The 27,901-nt window shown below is 51.7% G+C and overlaps 12 protein-coding genes across 12 annotated transcripts; 7 read left to right on the forward strand and 5 right to left on the reverse strand.

Moving 5' to 3' along the window:
• Positions 1-177: 177 nt before the first annotated feature.
• Positions 178-1,705, reverse strand: POSPLADRAFT_1157382 (hypothetical protein; the record flags this gene model as incomplete). The annotated part of the gene is made up of 3 exons (XM_024487179.1): positions 178-1,215; positions 1,270-1,450; positions 1,524-1,705. The coding sequence occupies 3 exons, from the start codon at positions 1,703-1,705 to the stop codon at positions 178-180; spliced, it is 1,401 nt and encodes a 466-aa protein (XP_024334042.1).
• Positions 1,706-2,596: 891 nt separating this feature from the next.
• POSPLADRAFT_1037079 (hypothetical protein) lies at positions 2,597-4,447 on the forward strand (the record flags this gene model as incomplete). Its single annotated transcript, XM_024477192.1, has 3 exons — positions 2,597-2,697; positions 2,755-2,764; positions 2,822-4,447. 3 exons carry the CDS (start codon positions 2,597-2,599, stop codon positions 4,445-4,447), a joined length of 1,737 nt encoding a protein of 578 aa, XP_024334043.1.
• A 295-nt stretch (positions 4,448-4,742) lies between these two features.
• Positions 4,743-6,574, forward strand: POSPLADRAFT_1174726 (hypothetical protein). Its single transcript, XM_024488306.1, has 4 exons — positions 4,743-4,833; positions 4,886-6,163; positions 6,221-6,309; positions 6,368-6,574. Exons 1-3 carry the CDS (start codon positions 4,771-4,773, stop codon positions 6,302-6,304), a joined length of 1,425 nt encoding a protein of 474 aa, XP_024334044.1. The 5' UTR covers positions 4,743-4,770; the 3' UTR covers positions 6,305-6,309; positions 6,368-6,574.
• Positions 6,575-7,750: 1,176 nt separating this feature from the next.
• On the forward strand, positions 7,751-9,016 carry POSPLADRAFT_1157299 (hypothetical protein; the record flags this gene model as incomplete). The annotated part of the gene is made up of 5 exons (XM_024487163.1): positions 7,751-7,906; positions 7,971-8,366; positions 8,418-8,615; positions 8,667-8,787; positions 8,886-9,016. 5 exons carry the CDS (start codon positions 7,751-7,753, stop codon positions 9,014-9,016), a joined length of 1,002 nt encoding a protein of 333 aa, XP_024334045.1.
• Positions 9,017-10,122: 1,106 nt separating this feature from the next.
• Positions 10,123-11,266, forward strand: POSPLADRAFT_1157446 (hypothetical protein; the record flags this gene model as incomplete). The annotated part of the gene is made up of 6 exons (XM_024487184.1): positions 10,123-10,176; positions 10,217-10,300; positions 10,355-10,373; positions 10,435-10,873; positions 10,969-11,146; positions 11,201-11,266. 6 exons carry the CDS (start codon positions 10,123-10,125, stop codon positions 11,264-11,266), a joined length of 840 nt encoding a protein of 279 aa, XP_024334046.1.
• A 577-nt stretch (positions 11,267-11,843) lies between these two features.
• POSPLADRAFT_1157454 (hypothetical protein) lies at positions 11,844-12,522 on the forward strand (the record flags this gene model as incomplete). The annotated part of the gene is made up of 2 exons (XM_024487185.1): positions 11,844-12,198; positions 12,272-12,522. 2 exons carry the CDS (start codon positions 11,844-11,846, stop codon positions 12,520-12,522), a joined length of 606 nt encoding a protein of 201 aa, XP_024334047.1.
• Positions 12,523-12,851: 329 nt separating this feature from the next.
• POSPLADRAFT_1157774 (hypothetical protein) lies at positions 12,852-13,566 on the reverse strand (the record flags this gene model as incomplete). Its single annotated transcript, XM_024487236.1, has 4 exons — positions 12,852-13,097; positions 13,155-13,282; positions 13,336-13,463; positions 13,520-13,566. 4 exons carry the CDS (start codon positions 13,564-13,566, stop codon positions 12,852-12,854), a joined length of 549 nt encoding a protein of 182 aa, XP_024334048.1.
• A 976-nt stretch (positions 13,567-14,542) lies between these two features.
• On the forward strand, positions 14,543-15,916 carry POSPLADRAFT_1157477 (hypothetical protein; the record flags this gene model as incomplete). Its single annotated transcript, XM_024487191.1, has 2 exons — positions 14,543-14,663; positions 14,712-15,916. The coding sequence occupies 2 exons, from the start codon at positions 14,543-14,545 to the stop codon at positions 15,914-15,916; spliced, it is 1,326 nt and encodes a 441-aa protein (XP_024334049.1).
• A 299-nt stretch (positions 15,917-16,215) lies between these two features.
• Positions 16,216-16,978, reverse strand: POSPLADRAFT_1067942 (hypothetical protein). Its single transcript, XM_024482249.1, has 4 exons — positions 16,920-16,978; positions 16,739-16,870; positions 16,572-16,670; positions 16,216-16,509 (listed from the first exon to the last, which is right to left on the reverse strand). The coding sequence occupies exon 4, from the start codon at positions 16,498-16,500 to the stop codon at positions 16,288-16,290; it is 213 nt and encodes a 70-aa protein (XP_024334050.1). The 5' UTR covers positions 16,501-16,509; positions 16,572-16,670; positions 16,739-16,870; positions 16,920-16,978; the 3' UTR covers positions 16,216-16,287.
• POSPLADRAFT_1157702 (carbohydrate-binding module family 13 protein) lies at positions 16,694-17,063 on the reverse strand (the record flags this gene model as incomplete). Its single annotated transcript, XM_024487227.1, has 2 exons — positions 16,694-16,870; positions 16,920-17,063. 2 exons carry the CDS (start codon positions 17,061-17,063, stop codon positions 16,694-16,696), a joined length of 321 nt encoding a protein of 106 aa, XP_024334051.1.
• Positions 17,064-18,528: 1,465 nt separating this feature from the next.
• POSPLADRAFT_1050277 (hypothetical protein) lies at positions 18,529-25,710 on the forward strand (the record flags this gene model as incomplete). Its single annotated transcript, XM_024479949.1, has 30 exons — positions 18,529-18,620; positions 18,670-19,045; positions 19,101-19,364; positions 19,418-19,594; positions 19,862-19,908; positions 19,964-20,078; positions 20,128-20,536; positions 20,590-20,653; positions 20,738-20,805; positions 20,940-21,075; positions 21,126-21,171; positions 21,386-21,517; positions 21,605-21,925; positions 22,074-22,139; positions 22,201-22,277; positions 22,330-22,342; positions 22,397-22,456; positions 22,505-22,597; positions 22,647-22,911; positions 22,959-23,127; positions 23,181-23,324; positions 23,638-23,862; positions 24,406-24,535; positions 24,577-24,649; positions 24,707-24,729; positions 24,787-24,912; positions 24,971-25,217; positions 25,342-25,454; positions 25,508-25,531; positions 25,582-25,710. 30 exons carry the CDS (start codon positions 18,529-18,531, stop codon positions 25,708-25,710), a joined length of 4,224 nt encoding a protein of 1,407 aa, XP_024334052.1.
• A 121-nt stretch (positions 25,711-25,831) lies between these two features.
• Positions 25,832-27,481, reverse strand: POSPLADRAFT_1050278 (hypothetical protein; the record flags this gene model as incomplete). Its single annotated transcript, XM_024479950.1, has 5 exons — positions 25,832-26,209; positions 26,267-26,319; positions 26,378-26,947; positions 27,212-27,285; positions 27,351-27,481. The coding sequence occupies 5 exons, from the start codon at positions 27,479-27,481 to the stop codon at positions 25,832-25,834; spliced, it is 1,206 nt and encodes a 401-aa protein (XP_024334053.1).
• Between the last annotated feature and the right edge of the window lie 420 nt (positions 27,482-27,901).

The raw sequence follows: 27,901 nt of genomic DNA on the forward strand, positions 1-27,901 counted from the left end.
GGCCCAATGTATTTACTGATATGTGTAACAACACCGATACCATTCCAAGCCTTGCTTAGTATGTCCCTGTCACCACTCAAGGTACATAAGTGCTAGCGGCACTCATGAAGGTCCTCAAGACATTGTAGCAACTTAATCACAATCGACGGGGTGTTTACAATTATTGTATGTATGCTGTTACAGTCCTTCGTCGTACAGTTTCCTACACAGGGCGACGTAGAATCTCTCTAAGTCCATCTTAGTTGCTAAATCACTCTTCTCGGCCTGCTTCTCGTTTCTCTCTCTACCTGCCTTTGGTTCTGGTGGCGCACGCTTGTGCTCACGCTCTGAGGCATTGGACGACGTTCCCAGAGCGCGCGGAGATGGTACCTGTTCGACAATCCAGTCGAACACTGCTGACAGCTTATCTGTCGACGATTTGAGCACCTCATCCGCTTGTTCCTTCTCCGCGCCTGCCTGAGCGCCGAGCAGCTCGCGCGCCTTTGCCTCCTGATTCTTCTGCTCACTTACACCCACGCCTGCGCTTTTCGCCGCCGCCTTCTCCTCTCGCTTCCATGCACGCACGAACCGGCCCCAGTCCGTAAGATTCCATCCGTCGCCTGCCTCCTTCTGCTTGTCATCCTTCGCCTTGCTTCCGCCCAGTATATTCAGCCCCGGCACTGATACGGAGGGGAGGTCCACCTCGATTCCCCGCGCGCCACGCATGTCCCAGTGATCGCAGCCCTCGAGGACACCTAGAAACTGGCCCCAGCGCGCGCTCTGGATCGTGACGAGCGCGTCGTTGCCCCACTCCTCTTGCTGGGCCCACCGCGAGTCCCCCTCTCTCCGTGATCGCTCGCGCTCACGCTCCTCATACCCGTCAAGCACCATCTTTGGCAGCCACAACGGATGCCATATGTTGAGGTTGGCGATCCGCCCTGCTATGCTGAAATACTTCACCGATGGATGGTCCGGAGTATTCGGATTGAATATCGTGTTGAGGTATGTGGACGTAAGGTTCGCATATGCTGGCGAGTCGAGGAGAGATAGCAATAGCGTCGTGAATGAGGATGGGAGCGACGCCAATGACAGCGTCGACTTGGGCGTTGGTGTTTTCTCCCTTGCGTCCTGTGAAGCCTTCAGAGGGACTGCGTTTGGAGCGTCCTTCTCTGATGATGCTTCTGCGGCAAGGGCGGCTAGCTCTTTTTGACGGAGCCGTCCGATGCCAATGTTCTCCTGCAAGTTGGAGTGCTCTCAGTCGACCGCATTTCGCTGCTTAGGCTTACTCACCCTACACCAGTCCATAAACGGACTACCACGATGAGGGGTCGCAATAGTTGTCAGAGACAGCGGTGTGTACTCTGCCGGCTTGATGTGGGTGATCAAGTGCCGACAGTCAAGTCCGCCCATTGAGTGTGCCATGAAATTGATTCCTCGCCCAGGAGCTTTTCTGCTCAAGATTCTGTCCATGCTCTCCGCGCGCGACGCTATAGAGCCCGTGCTATACCCGGCCGCCTGTGAGCAGACGGTAGCAGGAAACAGACCCCACATACCTTGGTACTGCAGTCACGATGACTTCAGCTCCAACCCGATCTCTCAATATGCTTAAGACATTTGACCAATAATGTTGCTGGAGAATGGGGAATGCAGAGGGGCCGCGCACATCGAAGCCATACAGCCCTATGAATAGATTAGCGTGCACAAAGTCGCTTGAGGCATGTCGCATACCGTGGCAGAGAGCAATAGGATACCTTGGGCGTCTCACAGGATCATATAAGACCGGGCTGTTAAGTAAGCTGTGGATAGCATCGGGGGGTCGTTCCTTGCGCGGTACGTCGTGGATGTCAGGTAGGTCGCTGATGTCTCGCCAGTCTGTCACGTCTGCGGTCTTCGCATCAAGGGAAATACGACGTGAACTGTTAATCCACGTAGGCCATTGGAGAGATCTAAACGTTTCCCACAACTTCGTCGAATACTGTTGAGCATCATCCCCAGGTTGACTTGCGGGCTGGCCTCGGGGCTGGAGATAGTGGTGCGAAATGGAGAGCGTTGAGACTACGTTGACGACGCGGCGAAGGAGGACGACGACAGGAGCCGGCAGCCATAAACTCTGCATGTCGAGCACGATGGGGAGAAGAGCGAAGAGAACATCACCGCCGTTCCCTCGCCCCACCCCAGCGAAACGGATCTAATCAACTGCATCTCCGTTTTCGGACATTTCCATCGTTGTCTTATCTGTTGGTAAGTTAACTCCAAATGGAAAGTCCCAAGATTGAACGTTTGAACTTCGGTTGTCGGAAAGCTGAGCAACTTGAGGGCCTTTCACGATGGACATGGCCTTTCTCTAACGAGCAATGGTGATCGCGTTTGCACTTTATTCGACAAGGGAAACAATAGAGCCTTAGACTGGCCTTATACGCCTGCCGCCGAGCAAATACATCAGGTAGATCCCGATTCATACCCGGATTTGGTAGTTGTCGTGGTTCAACATTCGACCGTTTAGCTCTTGGTTTCTGACATTCACCATCTTGGTCTACCCAGTTCTTCTTGACTCTCCATTTGGGGCTACCCAGTTTCTCTCGACTCTCTCCTCCGTGATTTACCCTTCTTGACTGTCATGGAAATTGTGTCCGTCGGCACCGCAGTCAGTTCTATGAACGCGCATCAGCTAGCGTTGTTGCTGTCCGACAAGTTGTTCAAAGAAAGCCACATGTTCAGGTGCGCGCTGGACAGCAATATCATGCGCGACAGTCAATGAATGCTCTTTACACACAGCAAAGGGCTCGTAAGTTGCTTTCCGCTCCTGGACTGTAACGTGAATATTCAGGGATGAAAATGATAGCTCGAAGTACTCGAGCGTATTGTGATCGGTTCTCTGTCTACGATCCGCCGACGAATGAACGGTAGACAACCCATCAACCGCTTGCCCCTAGAAATACTCGGGCTTATTTTCAGATATGTCCCATCCTGTCCGGCCTTCCAGTTCTCGAAAGGGGCGCTCTTCATGTGGCCGGAGAACGCTATCGCCGTGACTTCAGAGCTGGTTGAGCTCACCCGCGTCTGCCGTCACTGGCGCGACGTCTCGCTTGAACTGGGTTCTTTATGGACGAATTACCAGGATGGCATGCACTATCCTGATCAGTTCCTCAAACGCTCTGGTGCAGCATTGCTGAAGGTGTCTATCAGAGGCTTGCCTAGTCCCCGCGCGGTTGACCTGCTCGGCTCGGATGGGTCGCGCATACAGGAGCTGTATCTACTGGACGTAAACGATATGTTCAGCAAGGGTGAAGGTATCCAGAAGTATACCGCTTTCACAGCGACCCGACTGGAACACCTCACGCTGGCTACGGACGGCGATAGGAAGGATTACAACATCAACCCCGATATTTTTGCTGGCGCGGCACCCAGACTTCGTTCTCTCACTATTCAGTCACTCACTTGGCTACCTCGGAACCAATTCTTCAACCTGACTCAGTTATGCATTTATGATCGTCGACGCGGGGGGCCAAACTACGAGTCATTTAGGACTGCCTATCAACTCTCAGATTTTATGAAATTTCTGGCCGGTTGTCCTAAGCTTGAAGACCTCACCTTAGTGGATATCTGGTTTGATACTCGCGGATCTTCAGATGGTGGGCTATCTGCGATCTCTCTGAATAGTCTGCGCAGACTCGCATTGGGCAAGATGATACCGCCGCAAGTCTTGACTCTTCTCTCCCACGTCGCCAACTCTGCTGGTATAGCAACTCGCGTCTTCGGAATGAGCTGTGGCGACCGCGATTTTCTTCCTCAACTGGCGAACTTGATCCCCGTGCACGGCATGAAAAGGCTTCAGCTGTCTGTTGGTCCGGGAAGGTCTTTCATCTTCGCGCCGACAACATCCTCCCGCGGGGCGCGAGTCGAGTTCAACCAATGCACCGGGGCCTGTGCTCATTGCGGAGAATGGATCAACGCCCTTTGGTCCAAGTGGCCATTGCTATCAGTCCGAGAGCTCTGGATGACCGACCGAATTATCCTGTCGAGATACAACAGCTCTGATCGACTCCTGCGCACCCTCCCCAACGTGACGGCGCTCGTAATCACACAGCTCGAAACGGACGAGCAGAGGCGCAAGAACTTCATGGCCGAATTCGACCGTCTTATTGTTGCGCTGACGACGTCACGAAACGCTCCAGCAGACTCGGTACTGTATATGCCTCATCTTGCTGTTGTGCATCTCTGGTTCTGTGGACAACCTGTAGACCCTTCGCTGCTCATCAAGTTTTCTGCAGCTCGAGCGCAATTGGGGCATCCTATACGACAACTGATAGTGGAGTTCGCCTCGCCGCATAGCTCATTCGACTCGGCTTTGTCTGTACTCAGAAACCACGTTGGCCGCGTCGACATTCGCGTGTCCAAGAAACCGCCTTCTAGAGATCTGCCTGTCGCCTGCACAACTGGAGTTCACGAGTTCTGGCCGTCTTGGTAGTTGGCGCACTGACAATGATGTGTTTTCTTTGATTGATTTTCTCGTATTGTTATCTTTTTGTAACGATGTTGTCTTGTTATCGAATTCATGTAGCCATAGAAAGTCTGTAAAATGAATTGCCATCTCATGCAGTCTACCATGGCAAGGTCTAATAATGTATGCCTCTGGATAGGTCGAATGCAGCTGATCGGAGATGATCGGCAACTGGACCCCTGCGCGATTATTTCGAGCGGAGTTTAAATCATCGTCATCTGCCTTCGCCGACCGAGATTCCCCGAGCAACGTTTGTCTCGGTGACGAACCCTTCTTACTCGACGACCTTGATGGTTTCAAGAACGCTTTCCGCCTCCCTCGGGCGTGCTCTTCGCGGCGCAGCGCGCACTCCGGTATGTCTGCGGTGAGATTGCACGGTAGAATGGCTCTTGACATCCCCTCCAGCGATCATTGCGGTCGTTTGCGACGGCAGTCAACATTCCCAGCCCTATTACAGAGTCCACGACACTGTCTAATGGCCTGACTGTCGCGACGGAATCAAATCCTCACGCGCAGACTGCAACGGTTGGTGTGTGGATCGACGCGGGCTCGAGGGCAGAGACGGACAAGACGAATGGCACCGCGCACTTCCTCGAGCATATGGCCTTCAAGGGCACGAACCGCCGCTCTCAGCATGCACTAGAGCTTGAGGTTGAGAACATCGGTGCGCACCTCAACGCGTACACGTCTCGCGAGCAGACAGTCTACTACGCCAAGAGCTTCCGCAAGGACGTCGGTACGGCGGTGGACATCATCAGCGACATTCTGCAGAACTCGAAGCTCGAGAACACTGCCATCGAGCGAGAGCGCGATGTCATTCTCCGCGAGCAGCAGGAGGTCGACAAGCAGATGGAGGAAGTTGTTTTCGACCACCTCCACTCCGTCGCGTTCGCGGGTCAACCCTTGGGCAGAACCATCCTCGGCCCCAAGCAGAACATCCTTTCCATCAGCCGTGATGACCTCGCATCCTACATCCAGACCAACTACACTGCGGACCGCATGGTTCTTGTCGGCACTGGCGGTGTTGACCACCAGGAGCTTGTGAAGCTCGCGGAGAAACACTTCTCTGGCCTCCCCGTCTCGTCCAACCCCATCCCCCTCGGACGTCTAGCCCATCCCAAGACGAAGTTCGTCGGTCAGGAAGTACGGATACGCGATGACACCATGCCCACCGCGCACATTGCCATCGCCGTGGAGGGTGTTGGCTGGAGCTCACCTGACTACTTCCCCATGCTCGTCATGCAATCGATCTTCGGCAACTGGGACCGTTCACTCGGTGCCGCTGGCCTGATGTCGTCACGTCTGTCCCATATCATTTCGTCGAACAACCTTGCGAACAGCTACATGTCGTTCTCGACTTCCTACTCTGACACTGGTCTCTGGGGCATCTACCTCGTGACGGAGAACTACATGAATATGGATGACCTCGCACACTTCACGCTCAAGGAGTGGACGCGGATGTCAATCGGCCCGACGGAGGTTGAGGTAGAGCGTGCGAAGAGCCAGCTGAAGGCCAGCTTGCTCCTTAGCTTGGATGGCTCCACTGCCGTTGCGGAGGATATTGGGCGACAGCTTGTGACGAGCGGCCGCCGCATGACGCCCAAGCAGATCGAGCATGCGGTCGACGCAGTCACTCCTGCGGAGATTAAGCGGGTAGCGCAGAAATACCTGTGGGATCAGGATGTGAGTATCGCAATCTCCTCCATTTCGTGCGAATATTGTTGCTCACCTACGTGCTAGATCGCCATAACTGCTATGGGTCCTATTGAGGGCCTGCTAGACTACAACCGTATCCGTGCTGACATGTCATCGTTGCTGTACTAGACGAGGTTAGCATGCATGGCACTCTCGCTCATTATATATATCGCTAATAGCAGTGATTCACAGGGACATTGAGGGATAGACGTAAAAGTAGTCGCTACTTCCACTTTTTGTCACTAGATAGGGAAGTGGGGTTAATTCTTTGCCGCCTTGTCGTGTGCCTTTGGTGAGGATGCAATCGTCCACGCTGGTTTCACCTTGTGTACCACTTCTTCGTGTCCTCCGTAGCTGCACGGGTGCACTTCATTGTAGCCAATATCATCATCTAACTCCAGTGACCCTATAGCAGCGCGTCTTCATCACTGTGCAAAAATCAGGTCAGTCTTCTGTCGATATTTGGTCTTCCAGAGAATTCGTGACAGGTGACCTCCAAGCAGACTTGCATCGACTTGCTCTGCTGGTTGTGGGGATTACTGTGGGTCCGGAACGCTGATTTCTCTTTAGTTCTGCGATGTCAGAAGTTGCTCTGCTCGCATGTCATTAAGAGAGTCGGCCTATGTCTCTCGCAGACACCTGCAAGGTATTGTAAGGCTTCACTTCATTCGATTGCACGAAGAATACATTGAAGCAGTTCGCGTGGAATTAGAGGGCAGCTCCTCATCAGCTCTCGCACAGGAAATTGAACATGTCTGTTCCTACAGCCGTGCTGGCACAGGTTAGTGAAGACACATTGCAGCCAAAGCCCATCAGCTTAGGAAAACATATGTAGGCGTGATCCTAGAGGTCGTTTACTCTGATAGGTCCGTCATTCCTTCGGCATCTGCTGCAAGCGAACGTCGGCGGCATATTTAACAAAAGCATCGACGTGAACATTTCGACCACCGTCATGCATGTCTGGTCTGGTGTCTTGACTCTACATCCGATACACGACCCAAGTGCATTCTACGATCACGCGTAAGTTCGCCCCAACTCGTCTTGATGCCAATGGTATTCATGCAGTCCGCATTAGATCATAACCAACACAGTGAAGCAATGAAGGCTGAAGCACCCGCATGGTCGGGAAATGAGCGCTCGGAATCCTGTGAACTATCGTTTGTTGAAACCACGGCTCGGTTCACTGCATCCTTCTTTTGCGTTAGCTGCTTTGGACCACTACACCCGTCTTCCATTCTCATCTTGTACCATCCCAGGTTTATTCCTCCGTCTCGAATCGCAGACGGGGACCCTTCGAAGGTCACGTATCCTGTTATATGAACGACGTCGCTTCCAGCAATGATTACTCCACTCTGCAGCTGTTATCTGGCGGTCTCGCTAACGCTGAAGTCAGCACGTTTTACATATGCTGGTCAAATTTGTTCCAATGGGACATGTAAGTGCCAACTTCAGCACGGCTAGGTAAACTTAGAATTTGATTGACATATCTTGTGCAACAACACGCTCTGGCCATGCCCGCGCCTATATAAATCTGGCAGATCGAAGCCAAGTTGCATATCACATCACACATCCCTAATGCACAATCTAGTACCAATTACGCTCTGGATAGAGAAGAGGATATGTGTTTCTGGAGGAATAGTAGAAGGCATCGTCAAGCTCAACTTCGTGCGGCTCCAAGAGGAGCATGTAGACGAAGTCCGGGTAGAATTGAAGGGTAGTGCGAACACGTACGTCATATCAGCATCCTGTCGCATTTGTAGTTTCGTTATTCGAACACTGGCATAGTCTTGTTCAGGTTGGCCTCGGATCGCCACAAGAGCACCACGGACTTGTCGACTTGAAACTTTCCGTCTGGACTCGAGGATCTGCTTTTCCACCTCCAGGCTCCCACTTCCTGATCTTACCCTTCCAATTTGAGCTACCATACGGCCTTCCACCCTCGATAGTCCAAGCTGTTATAGGCGGTAAGGCCGATATTGTTTATAAAGTAGAGGCGATCGGCGTCCGCTCGGCAGTGCTTCACTCCAACCTCCGAACATCATTGCATATCGCCGTAGTGCCTCCGGATCCCAACGGTATACAGCTCCGGTCGAATTTAGAAGCCGGGTGGAATGGCCACTGGACGACTGCAACGGAGCACAAGAAGATGCGCAGAGACTTCTGGGGTGCCTATGCCGAAGTGAAGATGGAGGTGAATGTCTGAAATGATTGGGATCGAGCAGTATTCATTGTATGACTGCAGTTCGTGCGTCCCATGCTTCCTGGGATACCATTGTTCACAAAAATTCCCTTCATTGTCTCCATTACAACCTGGAGCAAGCCCACTAAACATGACGATGAGCATACATGGCCTGTTCTACCGACGGAGCCGAGGCAGGTCCGCTTTGAGTTGCGACAACGGGTCGCCATCAGCGCGCAAGCCAGACAGAATCCGCCTGGAGTGCGCGTGTTGCCCCTTGGAGATGTATGGGATTCCCCTCGACATGTCAAGACAGAGACATCTGAGCGAGAGTGGATACCGACGACTACAGATCCTACCGTTGGCTGTTGGAAGCAAGAGGTGGCTTTCGGCTCGGTTTTCAAGCTCAAGTGCACGCCAAGTTTCAATGAAAGTTATCTCATCGTCCATGTGCGCGCAGGTGTTGTTGTAGCTTAGTATGCATTGGGTCTAATCTATTTTGGTCATCTTAGCATCATCTACATCTGCAAGTGAATTTTGGCGGCATGTTTAACACCATCAGCATGGACATTCCGATTACCGTGTTATCTGGCATGGTGGCTCACCAACTTGGATCTGCGCCTCATGTGCCCGAACCTGCTGAGCTGGATCTTCCTCCGTAAACTCATTCACGATATGAGTAGATTCCATCTAATTGTCATCTTCGCGCAGCTCGTACTGGACGGCGACGTACAATGCTGGATATTTACGCGCACCTTCAGAGAAGACTTGAGCACTTAATCTTATCGACAACCTGTATGTGCCACTTCGCGCTCACGCACTCGATTACGCCCTCATCCGGTCCCGTTTCATATGACAGCCCAAGGATAGAACGACTCACTACCCTCCACTCCTGCACACGTACGATAGCTCGCTCGCGTTCATTCTCCTCTATGCTACCGGACAGCCAACGACCCCCTTTTTACTTCGCTTCAAACTACACACCCATATATTATCCGGCATAGGGCGACGCCCTCCAGCGAATATAAAACTGGATTTCTGTCTGAAAAACCTGTAAGTGTGTACGGTTGAGGGTGGAGACGATCGACATCACGGTAGTGTAGTCCGGACCCTCCTTCACGGCACCTCGGCCGCCTTTGACATATCTTGTTCCCTTGATACAACTCCGTTAGGAAACTCACGATCTTGGTAGCATAGACATTCTTGTGAGACTGCTACCTGTTAGCACCCTTGATATCTTGTATAATCCTATTGCAAAAGTTGTAGATAGTGACCTTAAGCAGATCGTGATCCACTATGGTTAGGTCTCATACTGTGTTAGGGTTAAGCCGGCGATCACCCATCAATGCATCATTACCGATCGGTACCGCGGCGAATCTGGTTACCTTAATTAACAGCGACCTTATTTATCAGTGAATTATCGGTAATTTATCTAGGTCGGAAACATGGGTGTTAATCTGGGTCAATCTGGGAGTGTTCCTCGCCGACAAGTCTGTTGATCTGACTGCTGGATTCCTGCGGGATGTTCTGGCTGATAGTGCGGTCGAAGTTCGCGCGGAGGACCTGGACTGGTAATTGACGGTCAATGCTGAGATTTACCGCTTTAGGCTGCTAATTAACGTTAATAAGCACTTGAACCTCTAATAGACTGACTGCTAATTTAAAGTAAATTAGGAAGCAATTCCAGATTCACCGCGCCCTACTCTTGATCCAGGCTCTGAATTTCTCGTCGTTGGCTTCCTATTCTCTGTTTCTATCCTCCGGAGAGATGAGGCCTTCTGCAGCACGCCTGCTGAACATCTTGGTGCCCATAAAACGGCATGTTTGATTCACATGTGCAAATATTACAGTTGTTCTAAGAGTGGTGCAGGACAGTCGACTATGCGGTCAAGATTCGTGTCAACCCTGACCAGAAGGGCATTGACCTTAGTGTAAAACACTCTATGGTACGCATGCCTGCTGCTGTGCTCTTACTACTGGGCTTTACTGTTGCCACATAGAACCCGTTCGACGAGATCGGTTCGTAAGCCGCGACCTTCCCGCTCTGCTTCACGGAGTCGCTCACGGGATGCTGCTATAGCGGTGGAGGAAGCTGTGCGTCTCCGTGAACGCCTCAAAGACACCGTCAAGTCTATCAAGGTCGTCACCATCGGCCCGCCCAAGGCGTCTGAGACGCTGCGCACGGCGCTCGCGATGGGTGCGGACGCGGGCATCCATGTCGAGGTGCCCGAGAGCGCACCAGCGCCGGAGCCGCTCGGCGTAGCGAAAGCGCTGCGCGCGGTCATCCAGCGCGAGAAGGAAGGCGTAGACCTGGTGATTATGGGCAAGCAAGCGATCGACGACGACGCAGGGCAGACGGGACAGATACTCGCCGGGCTGATGGACTGGGCGCAAGCGACGTTTGCGAGCAAGGTCGAGGTGGACGTGGGGAAGAAGCAGGCGAATGTGACACGAGAGATTGACGGAGGGCTGCAGGAGTTGCAGTGCCGGTTGCCTTTGATTGTGACGACGGATCTCCGGTGAGCGAGGTTTACTCTTGGTGAGGGAAGGTGTGGATTGACTAACGTATTTGCGTTCAGTCTGAATGGTACGTCACATCCGGGTTCATTAGCAGTTGTCGTCGTTTACTGATGTGGTGCACAGAACCTCGCTATGCGTCACTGCCAAACATCATGAAGGCCAAGAAGAAGCCCATTGAGAAGCTGACACCAGCAGATCTCCAAGTGGACCTCACACCCCGTCTGGAGACCATCAAGGTGGCAGAACCGCCAAAACGGCTGGGTGGTGGCAAGGTCAGTGATCTCGCTTCCGGATTTTGCTCGTCTCGCTCATTGATATCGTCTTAGGTCGAGAACGTCGACCAGTTGATAGCCAAGCTAAAGGAGGCCGGAATCACGGCGGTTGCTCCGTAATCCATACACCTCGGTCATCGTGTCACGTACACTGTCCCGCACAGCGTGCACAGAGCGTAATGATCACGACAGCGTTCTGCATCCATGCTTCGGGGGTATCAAACATCCAGTGATTAATGTGTAAATAGACATTCTGCAAGGAGATGCGCGGCGCTCCCGGTAGCGGGAGGCCCGAGCGCCTGAAGGGCTATTCTCGAGCACACGCCCACCACATGTTTCTCCCTTTGATGAGAACTTCCGGGCTTCTGCAATACAATACACTCCGACGTGCTTCTTGTACTTGGCGTCATCCTTTCACTATGGGTCGTACTGCTGGATAGCTTCGCTTTATCGCGAACAAAAGTCTATGTTCCCCGTCGTAGGCGCACCCACTTCGGCACGAAACAACGCGACAGTCGTGCCTGCAGCTCCAAGATGTTTTCCGAGTCGGGTCGTTTCCAGAAGTGACAAGGGCGTATCATGGCCACTGCAATTCGGAATTGACCAGATGAACAAGTACTGGCCCCAAGCGGGCTGCGCCGACGCCAGTCGCCCCGCGTCCTCAGCCTCGCACGCCATGTTTGCCACATCTGCATTTATGACCTCGCCCGCAGCAACCCAGAGCCCCTTTGACTTGCCAGCTTCGCCAGGTCCCTCGCGTGCCTCCGCCCAGCGACCCAAGACGCGCGACGACGAGCTGTGCCAGGGGTCTGACGGTCAGGAGACGGTATCGGACAACGCACAGTCGACGGAGCCTACTGTAGACATCACCACCGACGGCGGACGGCGGCGCCGACGAAGACGGCGCGAGGGGGTCGCGGCGCTGTGGCACAAGTGGAACCCGGCGCTGACGTTGGAGAACTCGGGGAGCGTCGCGCGGGACCACCTCGCGGTCGAGCGTACGTTCCTCGCGTACGTGCGGACGAGCCTCGCGATTGCGTCGACAGGCGTCGGTGCGTGTGTTCTTTTGTTGTCCGTTCGAGCTCTGGCTCATTCAGAGCTGTCCTTATCCTGGTGGCGCTGCAGCGCTTGTACAGCTGTTCACTATCGCGAGCACGTCGAACGAGAGGCTACAGAAGTACACTCGTCCCCTGGGCGCGACGATTATCATCATCGGCCTGTGCACGCTCGTCATTGGCGTTGTGCGGTACTTTACCATCCAGTCGCTGCTCCTGAAGGGGCTGTACCCTGCTGCCCGCATGGTCGCGGTCGCCATTGCACTCGCGCTATGTGCCATCATCATTGCCGTCTTCGGTATATTGGTCGGGAATCGTTAACGCATCACAGCGGGCCATATCACCACTTCCTCTACCTCGACTCGGACGTCTGGCCATGTGTTCTTAACCACCACGGGTTCGAAGGTGGTGTATCCATATTCTAGTGGACCCTGCACTACTAGTCAGCTGTATCAGCATAGATGTGTGTACGACCTTATGTACGACCCGTCACGATCTTGTACTCACGCATATATTCGGCTATCACTCCCTCTCAATGGTTTCTGGCAGTCTGCATGGTCCTCGAGAGTGAATTGAATGATACTACGACGCAGGCAACGACAGGCTATCTAACTTCCCCATCACGACGTACGCAAACATAAATGTTTGTGTTAGTCGTCCCTCCAGGCAACTTGCCCTGCCGCCCAGCGATCGCCCCATATGACGCGCTTGTGGTATACCTTCCTGAGCTCTCTGAACTCCCGCACGAAATCGTCAATGTTCCTGCTGTTCATGCCTGCAATGGTGGGCTCAACCGAGGATGCTTGCACGAATTCAATTGCTCGGGCCTCTGATGTGTCGTCTTGCGCGGTCGTAGCATGCCTTAATCGCATTAGAAGGAATTGAGGGGTAAAACGCTGTCTGCGCCTTCAGACGACGATCCCCACATCCCACATGCGATTGACAGGACGGACCTGGTAGACCTCTTTCTGCTCTTTCTCTACTTCTTTCCACTTCGCCTCGAGGTCCCGCGCTTCGTTGAACGCCTCCTCTGTTTCGCTCCTGAGCTGGTAGAGCGACTCCTGTAGCGCGAGGTTGTTCTCTGACGGCTGCTTAAAGCAATACTGGCAGTGGCTGCAGCAGGAAAGTACACACTTGCAATCGTCTCGTTGGCGTTCCCAAGCTCTGCCTGGGCGCGGTATAGGGCCTCCACTTGGTTCAGGGAATGAAACACAGCCTGGAAGTAGACCGGGTCGACGAGAAGTTCTTGCAGGTCATCCCGTCTGTGGTTTACTCCAGTCTGAGCAACTGGTCTCTCTCAGGACAGTGCCGCGCTCACGATAGGTGAGAGAGCTCAGGCAATTCAGCTAGCAATGGGGTCGACATCATGCAAGTCTTTGCATAAGTTCTAGCGGTGGGTTTGACGCCCAATCAACGCTCGGGACGAGCGCCTCCTGTAGGCTCCTGTACCTGGTCTGCCAAGTTGGTCACCAGGACGCTAGCATGGCATTGGTGCTCAACATCTTGTAGGTTCTTGAGCGCATAGAAGGTGTTGTCTGTGACTCTCGTCGAATTCTCTGTAGAGAAACTCCTTGCACTTTCTCATTGTTACACCCAGCTCAGGCTGATTGCGTGTCAGGGCTCGGTTCACCAGGAAGTGTCAAAGCGACTACACTCATCGTTATCCAGGCACCTCATCTCCAAGGGCTATATTTTTTGCGGGTCTTCATTCGTGAATATACCATCGCCCCTCGCGTGATTTTAAGAAGAGGTGAGCTTCAGTCGCTGTCCTTTTGCCAGACTATACCGCGTTCTTGCTGAACATAGCCAACTCGAACCGAGGTGACATATATGAAGGCCTCTATTGGACAAAATTACTTACCCAGGTATAACCACGTTGGCCACTTTTGTCCGATATGGGCCCGCAAAGACCTAGCCAACAGCAATCCAGCGATCAGCGTCTTTGCTTTATGAACAATAAATCAGGCTGAACTCTTCAGACAGTCTTCCACGGTTAGCGCTGCGAGATGCGAAGTGCTATAAACTCAGGTAAAATATTGATTGTGTCAATTAATGCGAGAGGCATCTACTGCTCCATCGAATGAAGTTGAATAAATACAGACGTTCCAACTTGTTGTGGCGCGAAGAAGTAAGCATCGCCGCAGCATGGCCATATGGATTGTTTCATTCTTAGCGCATCTGATGGCCACGAGCTATTTATAATACATGAACCATAGAACCAATCCGCCTCGTCATCTCGAACACGAGCCATTTGTTGCTGTGGCCCGCGTGCCTCTTCTTTATCTCTGATCATCTCTTCTCGCCCTCACTCATCGACCACAACTCCTCCATCTCACATACAATGGGTCAAGGCGGAAAACTCATTCTCATAAATGGTACGCCATACGCATGGGAGCTCACCTATGAGCATAGCTATCAAATGAAATCATGGCCGTTCAAGGACTTCTCCACGATACCCGCTTGTAAGTCGTTCTCATTGTACTTCCAAGCGGGGCTAATCATCACCCCAGACTCCTCCGTCTCGATCTATGTGGAATGGGTTGGCGACATCTTCGAGGATGTGAATGACGACTCGGGGGATGCCACATACACCCTTTCCGGTACATCGTATTCCTTTCAGATCCAAGCGCGTTGGCGATTCCTGCAGGTGCAGCTTCAGACCATGGCGACCGTGGGAAACGCTCAGGGCAGCACGATCGGCCTTGGCTGGAAGCACAATGGCATCGTACCTTTTATCTTATCTGGAAGCGAGGGCGGTTTCTCGTCTTCCAACCCGCCATCGGCATGGATGCAGAGCAACATCGCGAGACTTGGGCCACACCCGCTCCGCCACCTCTGCATTCCTGGATCACATGACTCCGGAATGTACAGACTCACCGGCGGTACTGCCTTCTCCAATACGTCCAACACGATCACTCAGACGTTCTCGATCGGAGATCAGCTCAATCGTGGAGTACGCTACTTCGATTGTCGTCCTGTTTTGAGCGGGAGACAATACGTTTCGGGCCACTACTCTGACCTAGCGCATCCGCTGGGGTGGCAGGGAGGGAATGGGGAGTTCTTCGTGGATATCGTCTCGCAGATCAACAATTTCACCAATTCGAACAAGGAGCTCATCATCTTCAACTTGTCCCACGATCGCAACACGAGCGCAGGGCGTGACTACAAAGCGTTCAATCAAGAAGAATGGGACGACTTGTTCAAGCTTCTGACGGGCATCAATCACCTCTACGTCGCCTCGAATCCGGATACCGTCGACCTCACCTTACTCCCCCTCGGCGAGTTCATTGGCAATGGCGAAGCAGCGGTTGTCGTCATCATCCAGCCCGACGACAATACCGTCACACTGGGTGACTACGCCAACCTCGGGTTTTACACCTACGCGCAACTGGACGCCTACAACTCGTACTCGAATACCGAGCACAACGACGAGATGTCCCGCGATCAACTGCAGAAAATGCGGGAGGTGAGAACGGACCCGGATGCGCAGTGGTTCCTGTTGTCATGGACCCTGACGCTGAACGCGGCATCCGCGGTGACGGGTGTACCCACGATCCTCGAGCTGGCTCAAAAGGCTGCGGCGAGCCTGTACACGGACGTGTACTCCGCATGCACTCCCGCCACATATCCGAACATCCTATACCTGGACGCCTGGCAAAGCTCGGACCCGACGGCATTGGCCATGGCGATCAATGACACAGTGAATGAATTGTAGTGTGTTTGTGAAGGTTTTCATGTCTTTCTCGTGGATTGGACGGGGAATTTCGTGCAGTTGTTCGGATCTAGGGTTGCTGTTTGTCTCCGATGATGTTTGGATCTGACGTCTGATAACGTATCTCTTGGATAGGCCGACTGTCATACTCTGCGTAGTTTGAGTGCAACATTGCTTATTTGTGTTCTGTCATGTTCTTCAATTGCGGCGCCATTCTTTTCAGGGTCTGACAATTGAGAAAGATCATGTGCGCTAGCGAAAGCAGACCGAGTACGCTTCTCGGCCTCTCAACCTTCGCATATCGTGTGCATCAAGTGCATGTGCATGGTATTGTACACAACATCATATCTCTGTCCGACCATCGCAAACAATTTCTAGTATGCTGTACGTGCCATTGGTCCCATGACGGTGGTGACCGTCGTCGCCGTCGTCGTCGTCGTTCTGATGGTAGTAATGCGATAATCGTCTTTGGTCTCCATGACGGTCTCGGTAACTGACGGCTTGGATTGACTTTGTGAATACTTTAGCTTCTCCTCTTGACAAACCAATCTCCAGATTTGACAAGACTCCCGCGGCTTGATTTTCATCAGTTGAAGCTGTGGAGAGATCTAAAGGTGAGCTCATAGGCTTAGCTGATAGCACCCCCACCGACACTTGCCTTCGTTCCAGGAGCGGCGTTTCCCCAGTCTGCCAAGTCGAGAACGAAATCAGTGTTCGGCCAGTAGATCCTGGGGAACACCTATAAGAAAGTCACAGGCTGGCATTCAAACATGTTAGCACTCACTGAATAGTTCCTTCGTCTACTGGACGCACGTCCCAGCTTACTGGAAATGGGGTAGCAATGACGGGTGCATGATCCTGGAGTGCCTGCACGGTCAAGTACAAGCCGCAATCGTATTTGTCGGAAAGCCAGACGGATCGGATGGCATAGCCGTTGCCACTCAGTATGAACTCCCACTGATGGTGCAATCAGAATCAGCCCCGGAGGAGTATAGAAAACACATACTTGTTGATTTTCTCCCCCGTGTGCTGGATACCCTATTACAGTCTGGCGATCTGCTCCCGAAAGGTCGAGAGCGGTTCCGCTCCTCGAGTTGAGCAGCATGTACGGCCCAGGAATGGGCAAATACTCGTAGCCTTGTTTCACCATGCTGGCCAATGTCTAGAGAACGTCTGTGGGAGGTGGAATCGAATGTTAAAAGGCAGGCCACGGGTTTAGCACGAAGGAAAGAGAGCCTTGCAGAAAATCCTCTGAACCGCAGGCTGTGACCTGTCCTCAACTCGCAGGCTGCGCCGAGACCAGAAGAGATCCTACATAAGCTCCACACGAGGTACTGTGCACCTCAGGCTCGGGACCCTCAGACTTGACTTAGACTTGCTAATTGCCCCTACGTGGCATGTAAACCGATTTGGGGCGGCTTCGATATTCATTCACTGACTAGATTTGGATTCTTCTTACCTCATTGTGTGGATGTTTGAATGAACTTATAATTCAATCCGGAGACTAGACAACTAGATAGCCAGGCACCAGTGGTAATGCTCGCAACATGGAGCGTCTATGATAGTCGGGTTTCAGTTATACTCTCGCTATGACTGAGTATTCCAAATAGTACCCTGCTCCCGATTTTCAGCAGTCATCTCGATGGCATGTGTCATTACCCAAGAGGCAGTTCCTATGCCTATGGTTCAGGCCACATACGTAAAAGTGTACGCGGGGTCAGCAAATCATGAGTGAGTTCAAGATAAGCCGCTCTTCACCGTGCACCCACGAAGGCCGCTGTCCTGGGCCAATATGGGTTGATAATTTGGTCGTAACATGCAGGGACGAGCTTGAAGGAACTGGAGGCATCCTGGTCAGCTACACCAGATAGGATGAGGATACTTGATGTCCGTGTTATGCCCACGGCGCCGGTACCCTCAGCGGCGGTGGATATGTGGCATAAACTTCTACATCGGATGGGCTTGGCGGCTGTTCAACGTTCAACATTAATGTAATTTCTGGAGGTTCCTGGATCTGGTTATTAATAGCCACGTGATAGCCGTTTGGACGGTCAACATGGTTCTGAAAGCTTGATCCGGGGCATGATGCATGGAGTTCTTGTTTTCACTCCGTTCAGCTTCGAGTTGCATCAAAGACAGAGACGACACTCTGGAACTGATAGCACTCATCCTGGAGCGCCAAGTTGGAAAGAATACAGGCAAGGCAACGAAGCGTAATTTCGGGGCGATGACTCTCCGCCTGTTTCGGAGGGACAAGTTCCGTTCTCAGACTGAAGCGGTGATCTCACGTCTATCCCGGTTGGTCTTCGCAATCCGTGATCCTGTCCCTTCGCATCAACACAGCACATGTCGGAGCCTGGGACAGAAGATACCACTAGCCCAGTTTTGGTTGATTGACAGGCTGTTATCAGCGCCAGCATTTCAAAGTACCAATAATACGGTTCAGCTGTGACTCGAGCGGCTCCTCAGAGGTGACGGGCAGATCGGGCTTTCGAAGCCTATATCATGGGCGTCGTATTGCGTTCATTTGCAAAGCGTATATATACCGATAGATCGCGGCACTTAGCCCTGATTCTTCCTCTCACTCAAGTACCGCACCGATAAGTTAGGTCAGGATGAGGCTTGGGACGCAGGAAGTCTTGTCCGTACCGCTTCCTCTGGAAGCGGCATTTCTCTCTCCTATGAAGGTCTACATACACCAAGTCACGTATGTCTGCGCGCTCCAAAATATTTTCTAATCTCACGTATGACTGCAGCGACTTCTCCGACACACTGACATTTCCGACGTATGCGGGATGCGTCTCGTTGGTGGTTTTCCTCCTCCAGCTGCTGTACATGAGCTTGTGGAGAAGGTGGTCTGCTAGAAAGTCGGCTCCTAATGATGGCTCGACGGATAGCGCCGATTCTGATACAGTGGTTTCCGAAGAAGGAGCTGCCGAAGTCAATGTTGCGCGTCATGACACTCCCCGAGGGGGGCCGACTATTTTTGCGTTCAACTTTGGCAAGCTGGTCGCATGTGCAGTGCTGTTGACATTGTCGATCGTTTCCTGGGTTGTGAGCTTGTCTGATGACGAGTCGTCGGCACTTGGTCTTTCACAGACGTGGGTCTTAGGCGGCCTTTGTTTGACATACGTAAGTGTCATACCATGTCTTTGTGTGATTTCCAGCGCTCACAATGGGTGTCCAGGCATATGTTTTGGTCCTGTCATTCGTCCCTCTATTGGCCGAACCGGTGTGGGGCTCGATTGCCTCTGGACATGCCACACTTGTCCTACTCTGCACTTTGGCAGTATATTTGTATCGCGACGTATGGCCATACGCGACGTTCACACAAAAGCCGCTCGATACCTCTGAGGGGGTGTTGCTTTGGGCCAAGATAGCCAGTCTGACTGTTGCGGCGGTCATCATTCCTTTGCTTACCCCGAGAATATACGAGCCATTCGATGCTAAGGTGAGAATACTGAACGATACAACCAGTTGTCGTCGCTCACCATATCGATGTAGAATCCATCGTCCCAACCGCATCCTGAGCAGACGACACCGATCCTGTCGCTCATGTTATTCTCGTGGCTGGACAAGTTGGTGATGAAAGCGTACCGCATGCCGCATCTTCCACTCGATGAGCTTCCACCCCTGGCCGATACTGATAGCGCGGAGAACCTGGTCAAGCGAGCGTTCAAGGTATGTCTTAAAATATCACATCGTCTCGTTGCCTGAACACACGCATTCCTCAGGAGCTCGATCCTTTACTAGTCAAAGACAGGCATATCGGGTGGGGCCTGCTTAAGGTTTTCCGTACGTGGTGCATGCTTTCGGTGATCCGATTATACTGATGTAATATGTTGAATGTCTCAGGCGTTGACATTTTCATCATGAGCACGATGCTTTTCATTTACGTACGATACCTGTGACTTTTATGCTTATGTTCTGTCACTGATACGTTTGCAGATCCTCTCCGAGTTCGCTAGTCCGATAGGAATCAAGTATCTACTTGGGTCAGTAGTCAGACACAACTCCTAGATAACTTACAGTGGCTAAAATCCTCTGCAGATATGTCGAGAGTGGTGGTTCCGACGCCGATGTGCGGCCTTGGGTCTGGATCACATGGCTATTTATCGGGCCAATGGCAGGAACAATTTTCTTTTCATTATACTACATGGCTTCGGTAGGGTTCCAATTGCGTCTCTTGCGTAAGCTTACTGACACGCGCTCAGATGAGAGTGTCGGTGCAGTTGGAGGCTGTTGTCACCGAGCTCGTCTTCACCCACGCCCTTCGGATCCGTATGAAAGCCGAGTCATCGGAGGAGGTAGCCACCGCCCCCGTGACACCCGATAATGCGTCGATTGTGCGGTCGAGTGCGGCTCAGAGTGAGGATGAGTCCACTGATCGTGAGGAAGAGACACTCGCAGGCTCGACCGCTGCGAGCACTCAGTCAGCTAAGGGCAAGCGAAAGTCGCAAGGCACCCCCGAACCGGCGGCTGTGTTGCCTCAGCCGACAGCAAGCGAAGCGAAGGACAAGGACAAGGACAAGGACAAGGGCAAAAGTCTTGTTGGTAAAATCAACAATTTGATCACGAGTGATCTCGCAAACATCACCAGGGGGCTTGAGTTCGCTCAGATCTGTAAGTTATAGCGACATGCTTGTCTCTCGGTACTGACGAATTTTCTCTGCTAGTTATACGAGTTCCTTTTCAGCTAGTGTTTTCCGTCTGGTTTCTTTACACAATCCTTGGATGGAGGTATGTCCAGCACTCTCCTTATACCCGTCGTCCTACGTACTCATTCTTTCTTGAGCGCGTTCGCCGGAATGTCCGTCATTATAGTACTACTTCCTGTTCCTGGCATGCTTGCGAAGTTGCTACGCGGGGTACAATCTACGCGATCGAAGAAGGTAAGTAATTCGCTGTCGAAGGTAACTCACGCTAACGCGTTCCTAGACGGATGACCGTGTTCAAAGCGCAACTGAGGGTACGCAAACGTCCGCACATGTGAATATGATGATCTGAACTCTCGCGAAATTGCCAGCCTTGAATGTGATCCGGATGGTCAAGTTGTTCGGCTGGGAGTCGCATTTGATGCGTCAGATATCGGGAAAGCGTGATGACGAACTAGTTTGGTTGACAAAGAGCAGACTGCTGCATCTTTTCAACGCCATCATTGCGTAAGTCTGATGCCCGCATCTTGCTGCACCGTTGACACTGCTTATTTCAGTAACGTTATCCCTCTGTTAACAATGATCGTCACATATTGGACTTATGTATGTTTTCTGAACAATCTGCCACTGATGAGCTGAGATTTAATAGCTTATATTCGGCAGACTGTTGTCATGCGGCAAGAGTTAACAGGTAAAGCGATGTAGCAATACTACAGTAGAGATTTAGGTGACTGATATCGAGTTCAAAGCGTCGAAGGTCTTCTCCTCCATGACTGGTATGCAGTTCTACGACTGGTCGTTGAGCCCACTTACTTAGATGGATCTAGCGTTTGAAATGTTCACTGGCCAGATCCACATGTCCTTCGGGCTGCTTCCGGCATTCATTCAAGGTATTTTTTGTTGCCCTCTTAGGGGAAAGTCATATAACGCCATTATCTACAGCGAAAGTGTCGCTCGATCGTCTCAACGCCTTCTTACACGAAGTTAGTCTGCATCCTTCAAACCGCTGTTCGTTTCTGAATTGTGTTTGGTTTAGACGGAACTGCTGGACGACTTCTCTGAAACTCATAGTCCCAATCCTCACGAGCGACGAATCCATAGCCATGGCAGTGCTACAAATCCTAATGTGATTGGCTTCCGAGACGCGACGTTCACATGGGCCAATGAAGAGCAGGCACCGCCTGATGGCCGCTCACGGCGGAGATTCGTGCTACGCATCGAGAACGAGCTCACATTCAAGCAGGGTTGCATCAATCTCATCGTCGGCCCTACAGGCTCCGGGAAGACCTCGATGCTGATGGCTTTATTGGGTACGGTGGCTCCAGGATCTCGGATTGGGTATGAAGTACTGAACATGGTAATCAGGTGAATTGCACTACATCCCGTCAGGATCAGACTCCTACGTCAATCTACCTCGCAATGGCGGTGTCGCATTCGCTACTCAGGAGTCATGGGTACAAAACGAAACTATACGGGTGAGTCTTGCGTACGCGGTGCTATTTTAGCTTATGCGCCGCATCAGCAAAACATCCTGTTTGGTGCAACGTACGACGAAGCACGGTACAACCAAGGTAAGCCGTCTGTTGTGAATGAGTGACATACATGCGAATGATCTGTTCAGTTGTTTATCAGTGTGGATTGAAACGAGACTTGGAACTGTTCGACGCCGGTGATATGACAGAGGTTGGCGAGAAAGGAATAACGCTCAGGTTTGTACGATCTATCTCATTTCAGTTATCACTGACCCTTACGGACACGTAGTGGAGGCCAAAAGGTGATACATCTGGGAACTCATGAGACTTCAGCTTTAAGGCTAAGAATTATTTAGGCACGGGTTACCCTCGCCCGTGCGGTGTACTCAACCGCTGAAATTTTGTTGCTTGATGACGTAAGTACAATCAATCGATGTTTATTATCACAAGCTGATGTCGCTTAGATATTGGCGGCTCTTGATGTGCACACTGCTCGCTGGATAGTTGAGAAATGCTTGAAAGGTGACCTTATCCGGGGTCGAACCGTTCTCCTGGTCGTAAGTGATGTCTCAAATCACTAGCCTTGAGTCTCAATGGCGTTTTAAGACTCATAATGTCGCAATGGCGAGCCCGGTGTCTCAGTTTGTTGTCGCTCTTGGAATCGATGGACGAGTCTCAAGTCAAGGATCGCTCTCGAGCGCTCTGGCGCATGACAAGATACTCGCTGCTGAAATGGAAAAAGACCGCCAAGCTGTCGAAAACGTCGAATATGATGCCATTGCGGAAGACGCTGACGAGGGTGTCAAGAAGGCCAGTGGGAAATTGATTCTGGAGGAGGAGATTGCTGAAGGCCACGTTGGCTGGCCAGCAAGTAGGTTTCGCTATCTCCAACCGCATGCAGAACTAATTATTGTACAGTGAAGCTGTACTTGGGGAACCTTGGAGGTGGACACCAAATCCTCTTCTGGATCGGTTGCGTTGGTGCCCTTCTCGTCTCAGATTTATTCGACACTCTCCAGGTGTGGTATCTAGGTTATTGGGCACGGCAGTATGAGGAGCATCCCGCAAATGAGGTCAAGGCATCATTGTATGTTTATGTATGAGTTACGGCTCGTACACCATCTGACTGAAACACCACAGCTACCTGTCTGTGTACGGTTCTATGATGCTAGCGTCGCTGGCACTGTATGCCGCACACTACACTGTGTACACGTTCGGGTCCATCAGAGCCTCAAAAGTCATCCACAATTCCCTGCTTGCATGCGTGCTTGGTACCACGTTGAGGTAATGTTGATCAGTCTTCAACAAATATTGCCAAATCTGTGGGCACATACGAGATGGCGTGCACATGTGGCCCTCCGGCGTACACCGTATTAGGTCGTATCAGGCCACCTGTGCACGACTCAACTATATGCTTCACAGAATGGACCCGTCATAAGGAGAGTGAGGCTAACGATCTCACAGATGGCTCGATAAAACACCAACATCCCGCATCATCACTCGATGCACGCAAGACATCGGCGAGGGTGAGCATTTAATCCCGCTATGCTGCCCCCCATTTAATTGAGTCTGCGACAGTCGATGGAAGCATTTCTAGGATACTCGGTACCATCATGAACATGAGCGACGCAATGATTGTCAAGCTGGCGGCTGTGGTCCTCATGTCTCCACTTTTCTTGATTGCTGGAGTCTTGCTCGTAGCAGTAGGAGGGTGTATTGGACAACTGTATATGAAGACACAGTTGTCTGTCAAGCGCGAGAAGAGCACTGCACAAGCTCCTGTTTTAGGCCTGTTTGGCGCTGCATTCGCGGGCCTTGGTATGTGGATGTTACCGCTCGCTTTATCAAATTACTTACCCTCGGAGTAGTCTCCATAAGGGCATACGGTGCAGAAAGCGCTCTTAAGAAGGAGTCCTATGCACGAATTAATAGGTACACTCGGACGGCGAGGATATTCTGGAATCTGAATCGGTAGGCAATCCTCAAACAGCTTGAGCTCAATGCTGATCATAGAGCCAGATGGATAAACATCCGGATCGAGGCTCTAGGCGCTCTCTTCTCAACGGCCCTTGCTGTGTATCTCGTTTATGTCGACAAGGCCAGTGCCTCGAAGATAGGTTTCTCATTGAACATGGCAGGTACGTGAGCAGTCCGGGAGTTAGAGTCCTTGCTTATTCATTTTGGCTAGTTGGATTCAGCAGCATGATCCTGTGGTGGATCCGTATGTTCAATAGCTTTGAAATTTCCGGTACATGCATGACCATAATGACCTGATATTGAATAAAACACTGACGGCAGGGGTTCAGCAAACAGGTATGCCAATCACGTTTGATACTGAGGGGCGCAGACTTTAATATTGTGTCAGCCTGGAGCGCATCAAACAGTATATGGACATAGAACAGGAACCTAAATCTACTGACAGTGGAGTTCCTCCGGCATATTGGCCTTCAAGTGGAGATCTGAAAGTCGAGAACCTGTCAGCCCGATACTCACCGGTGGGTGGTGATATCAAAATTCAAGGAGTCAAGTCTCATAGAAATGGCAGGATGGCCCCCTTGTTTTGAAAGACATCTCATTCGAAGTGAAGTCCGGGGAACGAGTGGGCATCGGTATGTGTCCATCATGATGGATGTACTATTGTGATAACGAATTATGCTGCTATATAGTGGGCCGCACTGGAAGTGGCAAGGTATATAAGCAAGCCTCACAAGTCTTACTTACGTGTCCATTACTGACACTATCACAGAGCTCCCTGACGTTGGCTCTACTACGGTGCATATTGACGGAAGGCAAGGTATTCTATGACGGTCTTCCAACTGATAACCTCAATCTCGAGGCACTCCGCTCACATATCACCATCATCCCTCAAATGGTTCGTACATCCTCCAGTGACCCTTCCGTGTGCGTAAACTCAGGCGCTCGCTTTACAGCCCGAGCTCCTCAGTGGAACGCTGCGTCAAAATCTCGATCCATTTGAGGACTACGACGATGCGGTTCTCAACGATGCACTCCGCTCGGCTGGATTGTTCATCCTGCAACAAGACATGGACGAGGGCCGCATAACGCTGGATACCCAAATATCCAGCGGTGGAAGCAACCTATCGGTCGGCCAGAGGCAAATTCTGGCGCTTGCTAGGGCCATCGTGCGTCAGAGCAAGCTCCTGATTCTGGATGAAGGTACGTCGGTATTAATCTATAGGACTTGATTACTGATTGCCACCTCCGGAATAGCCACCTCCGCTATTGGTGAGGGATCACGAGATTTAATTGCCCGTGTTGTCAGGCTAACATCGCTGCGCAGATTATGACACCGATGCCGTCATCCAAGAATCCTTGCGCAAGGAACTGGAGAACGGAGTCACAGTGCTGACGATCGCACATCGTCTCCAGACCATCATGGACGCAGATAAAATTGTGAGCACATCGACGTCCTTGTGTATGTGTTGACCTAATCAACTCTTGTACAGATGGTCCTGGATACGGGTCGAATTGTGAGCCGTGACGAGTCAGACTTGGCGTTTACTAACATTCACCGGCTTAGGTTGAATATGGCAAGCCCAGCGAACTTCTCAAGAATGAAAATGGCCACCTTCATGCATTGGTGAAGGAGAGCGGAGATGTGGAGAAGTTGTACGCTATGGCCGCAGGAGCGGGGGCTTCTGCGTCATGAGCCACATTTTTTGCAATCCTTGAGACCACATTCAGTCACCGTTCGTTTCTCGTGCTAGAACCATCATAAATTTTGGACTTTCCATCTATGTGTGATAGAATCTAGATGAACGTGCGGGTCGTCACAAACGACCACCCAAACGAAACGTCGAAATTATGGCATCTTGCACGCCTTCTTGCAACCCCACCAAGGCGTGGGAGCCCCACATCGTCTCAACGTAAATGACCTTCCCATATGTACCGTCAAACTCCTCCACCACACCGAAGTTCGGTACTTCGACCTTTCTGACCAGTGTCGCCCTTGCTTCCCTTCTCTTGCCTTGCACCTCGATGAAGGCCGCATACCCCTCTTCTGACATGGGAGTACCAGGTGCAGATGGGAGATCGACGGCGGGAGGGAGTAAGGGGTCAAGCAGATGGTCGAGAAGCGTGCGGGAGTGTGTATGAGGAACATCAAAGTCATTCACTGCATGTGCGATCAAGGTAGGAACGTTGAACTCCTGCACACGGAAATAATAAATGATGCTGTGGATCGCAAGAGAGGTATGCTAGCTCACTCTGATGACAGACAGCGTGTTGTACTCTTCAATTGTCAGTCGCTTGATCAACTCTACATTAGAACGTTTTGAGCTGTCGGTCACGCGATCTCCAAACCAACCAGGACTCACTTCTTCCCCACGCAAACTGTTGTAGCGGCTGCAGAACGGGGAAGCCAAAGATGTTGTACGTCTCTACCACGGAAGATAGGCTCGAAAATGGAGCAGTCAGTACAATCCCCCGAGGCTTCACATTCTCTCTGGCTAGCCGCGAGCCAAGTTTGCCAGCAACACCGGTGCCCAGACTGTGTCCATAAATCAATACATCGTGGGACCTTGCGCCCTGCTCGACGAGCCAGGTCCAGGCTGCGTATGCATCCGAGGCCAGACCCGCCTCAGATGGTGATCCTTCGCTGTCACCGAAACCGCGGTAATCGATCACAAGAACGTTGGCTTGCATACGAGACGTGTACGCATTATAGCCCTGCACGCGCCACGTGGTAGAGCGCCGTCCGGCTGCGCCATGAAGATACAGAATAGTGGGATATGCTTGGATTGCTGCTTGGATTGTCTCGAGAGACGGCTGTGACGTGGGATGCCCGCCGGAACGGAGAGATTGGTAGTATGGATCGGCGAGGACGAACCAAGCGCCGAGCGTGACGTTGTCCGATGTCAGTATCTTCGTATTGAGGGTTTTTCCGGCTGTGAGAGACAACAGCATCAACACAAGGCCTTCAACCTCAATATACGGACAAGACGTTTGACTGTCAAGAATGATTCCCGCAGGGTGGTGTGAGACGCCGTACATGACATACAACGCTTTAGACAGTTACACAAAATCACAAAAAATGGAGAAATCTCACGAATGCGAGCCGATGTGCATAGGTACATGAGGTGCAAGATATACACCATATAAGAGGCAGTATGATCGATAAACTGAGAAACACGCTCAAGAAGAGGACGTACGAGCGAGACCGTACTTCTCAGGAACATCAAGCCGACCTCGGAATGGCTCGGAGAGGTAATGCTGATACGCTACACTGAAAATTTGGGAATGTGTTGAGAAGGACTACTATAGATGTTACCAATAAGCTGTATGACTTACTGCCGTTGAATCGTCGGTTGGGACAGCAGGAAGATGAGAACGGCATACAAAATAGTTGCGTAGAATGCGATCTTCTGTGTCCGCGACAGGAACCCTTTATTCTGCGCTTGATGACGCTGTGGCTCGGTCATTTATTGTGTTGCTGTAATGAGTGAGCAACGAGCAAAGCAGAATAAAGGTTAGTGCAAGACTGGACCAAGGTCGACATGATGGCAGGCGTCTGATAGAGTTTCTGGGGGATTATTTTGTTCATCAGACATATCATTGCCAGCCCCTTTATATTTACACGATAAGCCTTATCACACACCTTCCTCTTTTTTGTTTTTTAAAATGCGATGTTTAGACTCCGTACAACAAGGTACCCCTCTCTCAACATCCTGCAGTCTCCGACACACACCTTCCTCACCGGTCTGCTCTGAGTAACAACTTGCACGACTTGCTTTCTCTGAGTGGCAGCGAGCTCGTACAAGCAGTCGACCGACCAAGCGGCACTTCAAATGCTCCTCTATACCCACTAGATGACCGACGATACCTCATCGCAACGTCCGACC

The sequence above is a fragment of the Postia placenta genome (assembly GCF_002117355.1).
Source record: "Postia placenta MAD-698-R-SB12 unplaced genomic scaffold POSPLAscaffold_19, whole genome shotgun sequence".
Taxonomy (NCBI): domain Eukaryota; kingdom Fungi; phylum Basidiomycota; class Agaricomycetes; order Polyporales; family Adustoporiaceae; genus Rhodonia; species Rhodonia placenta.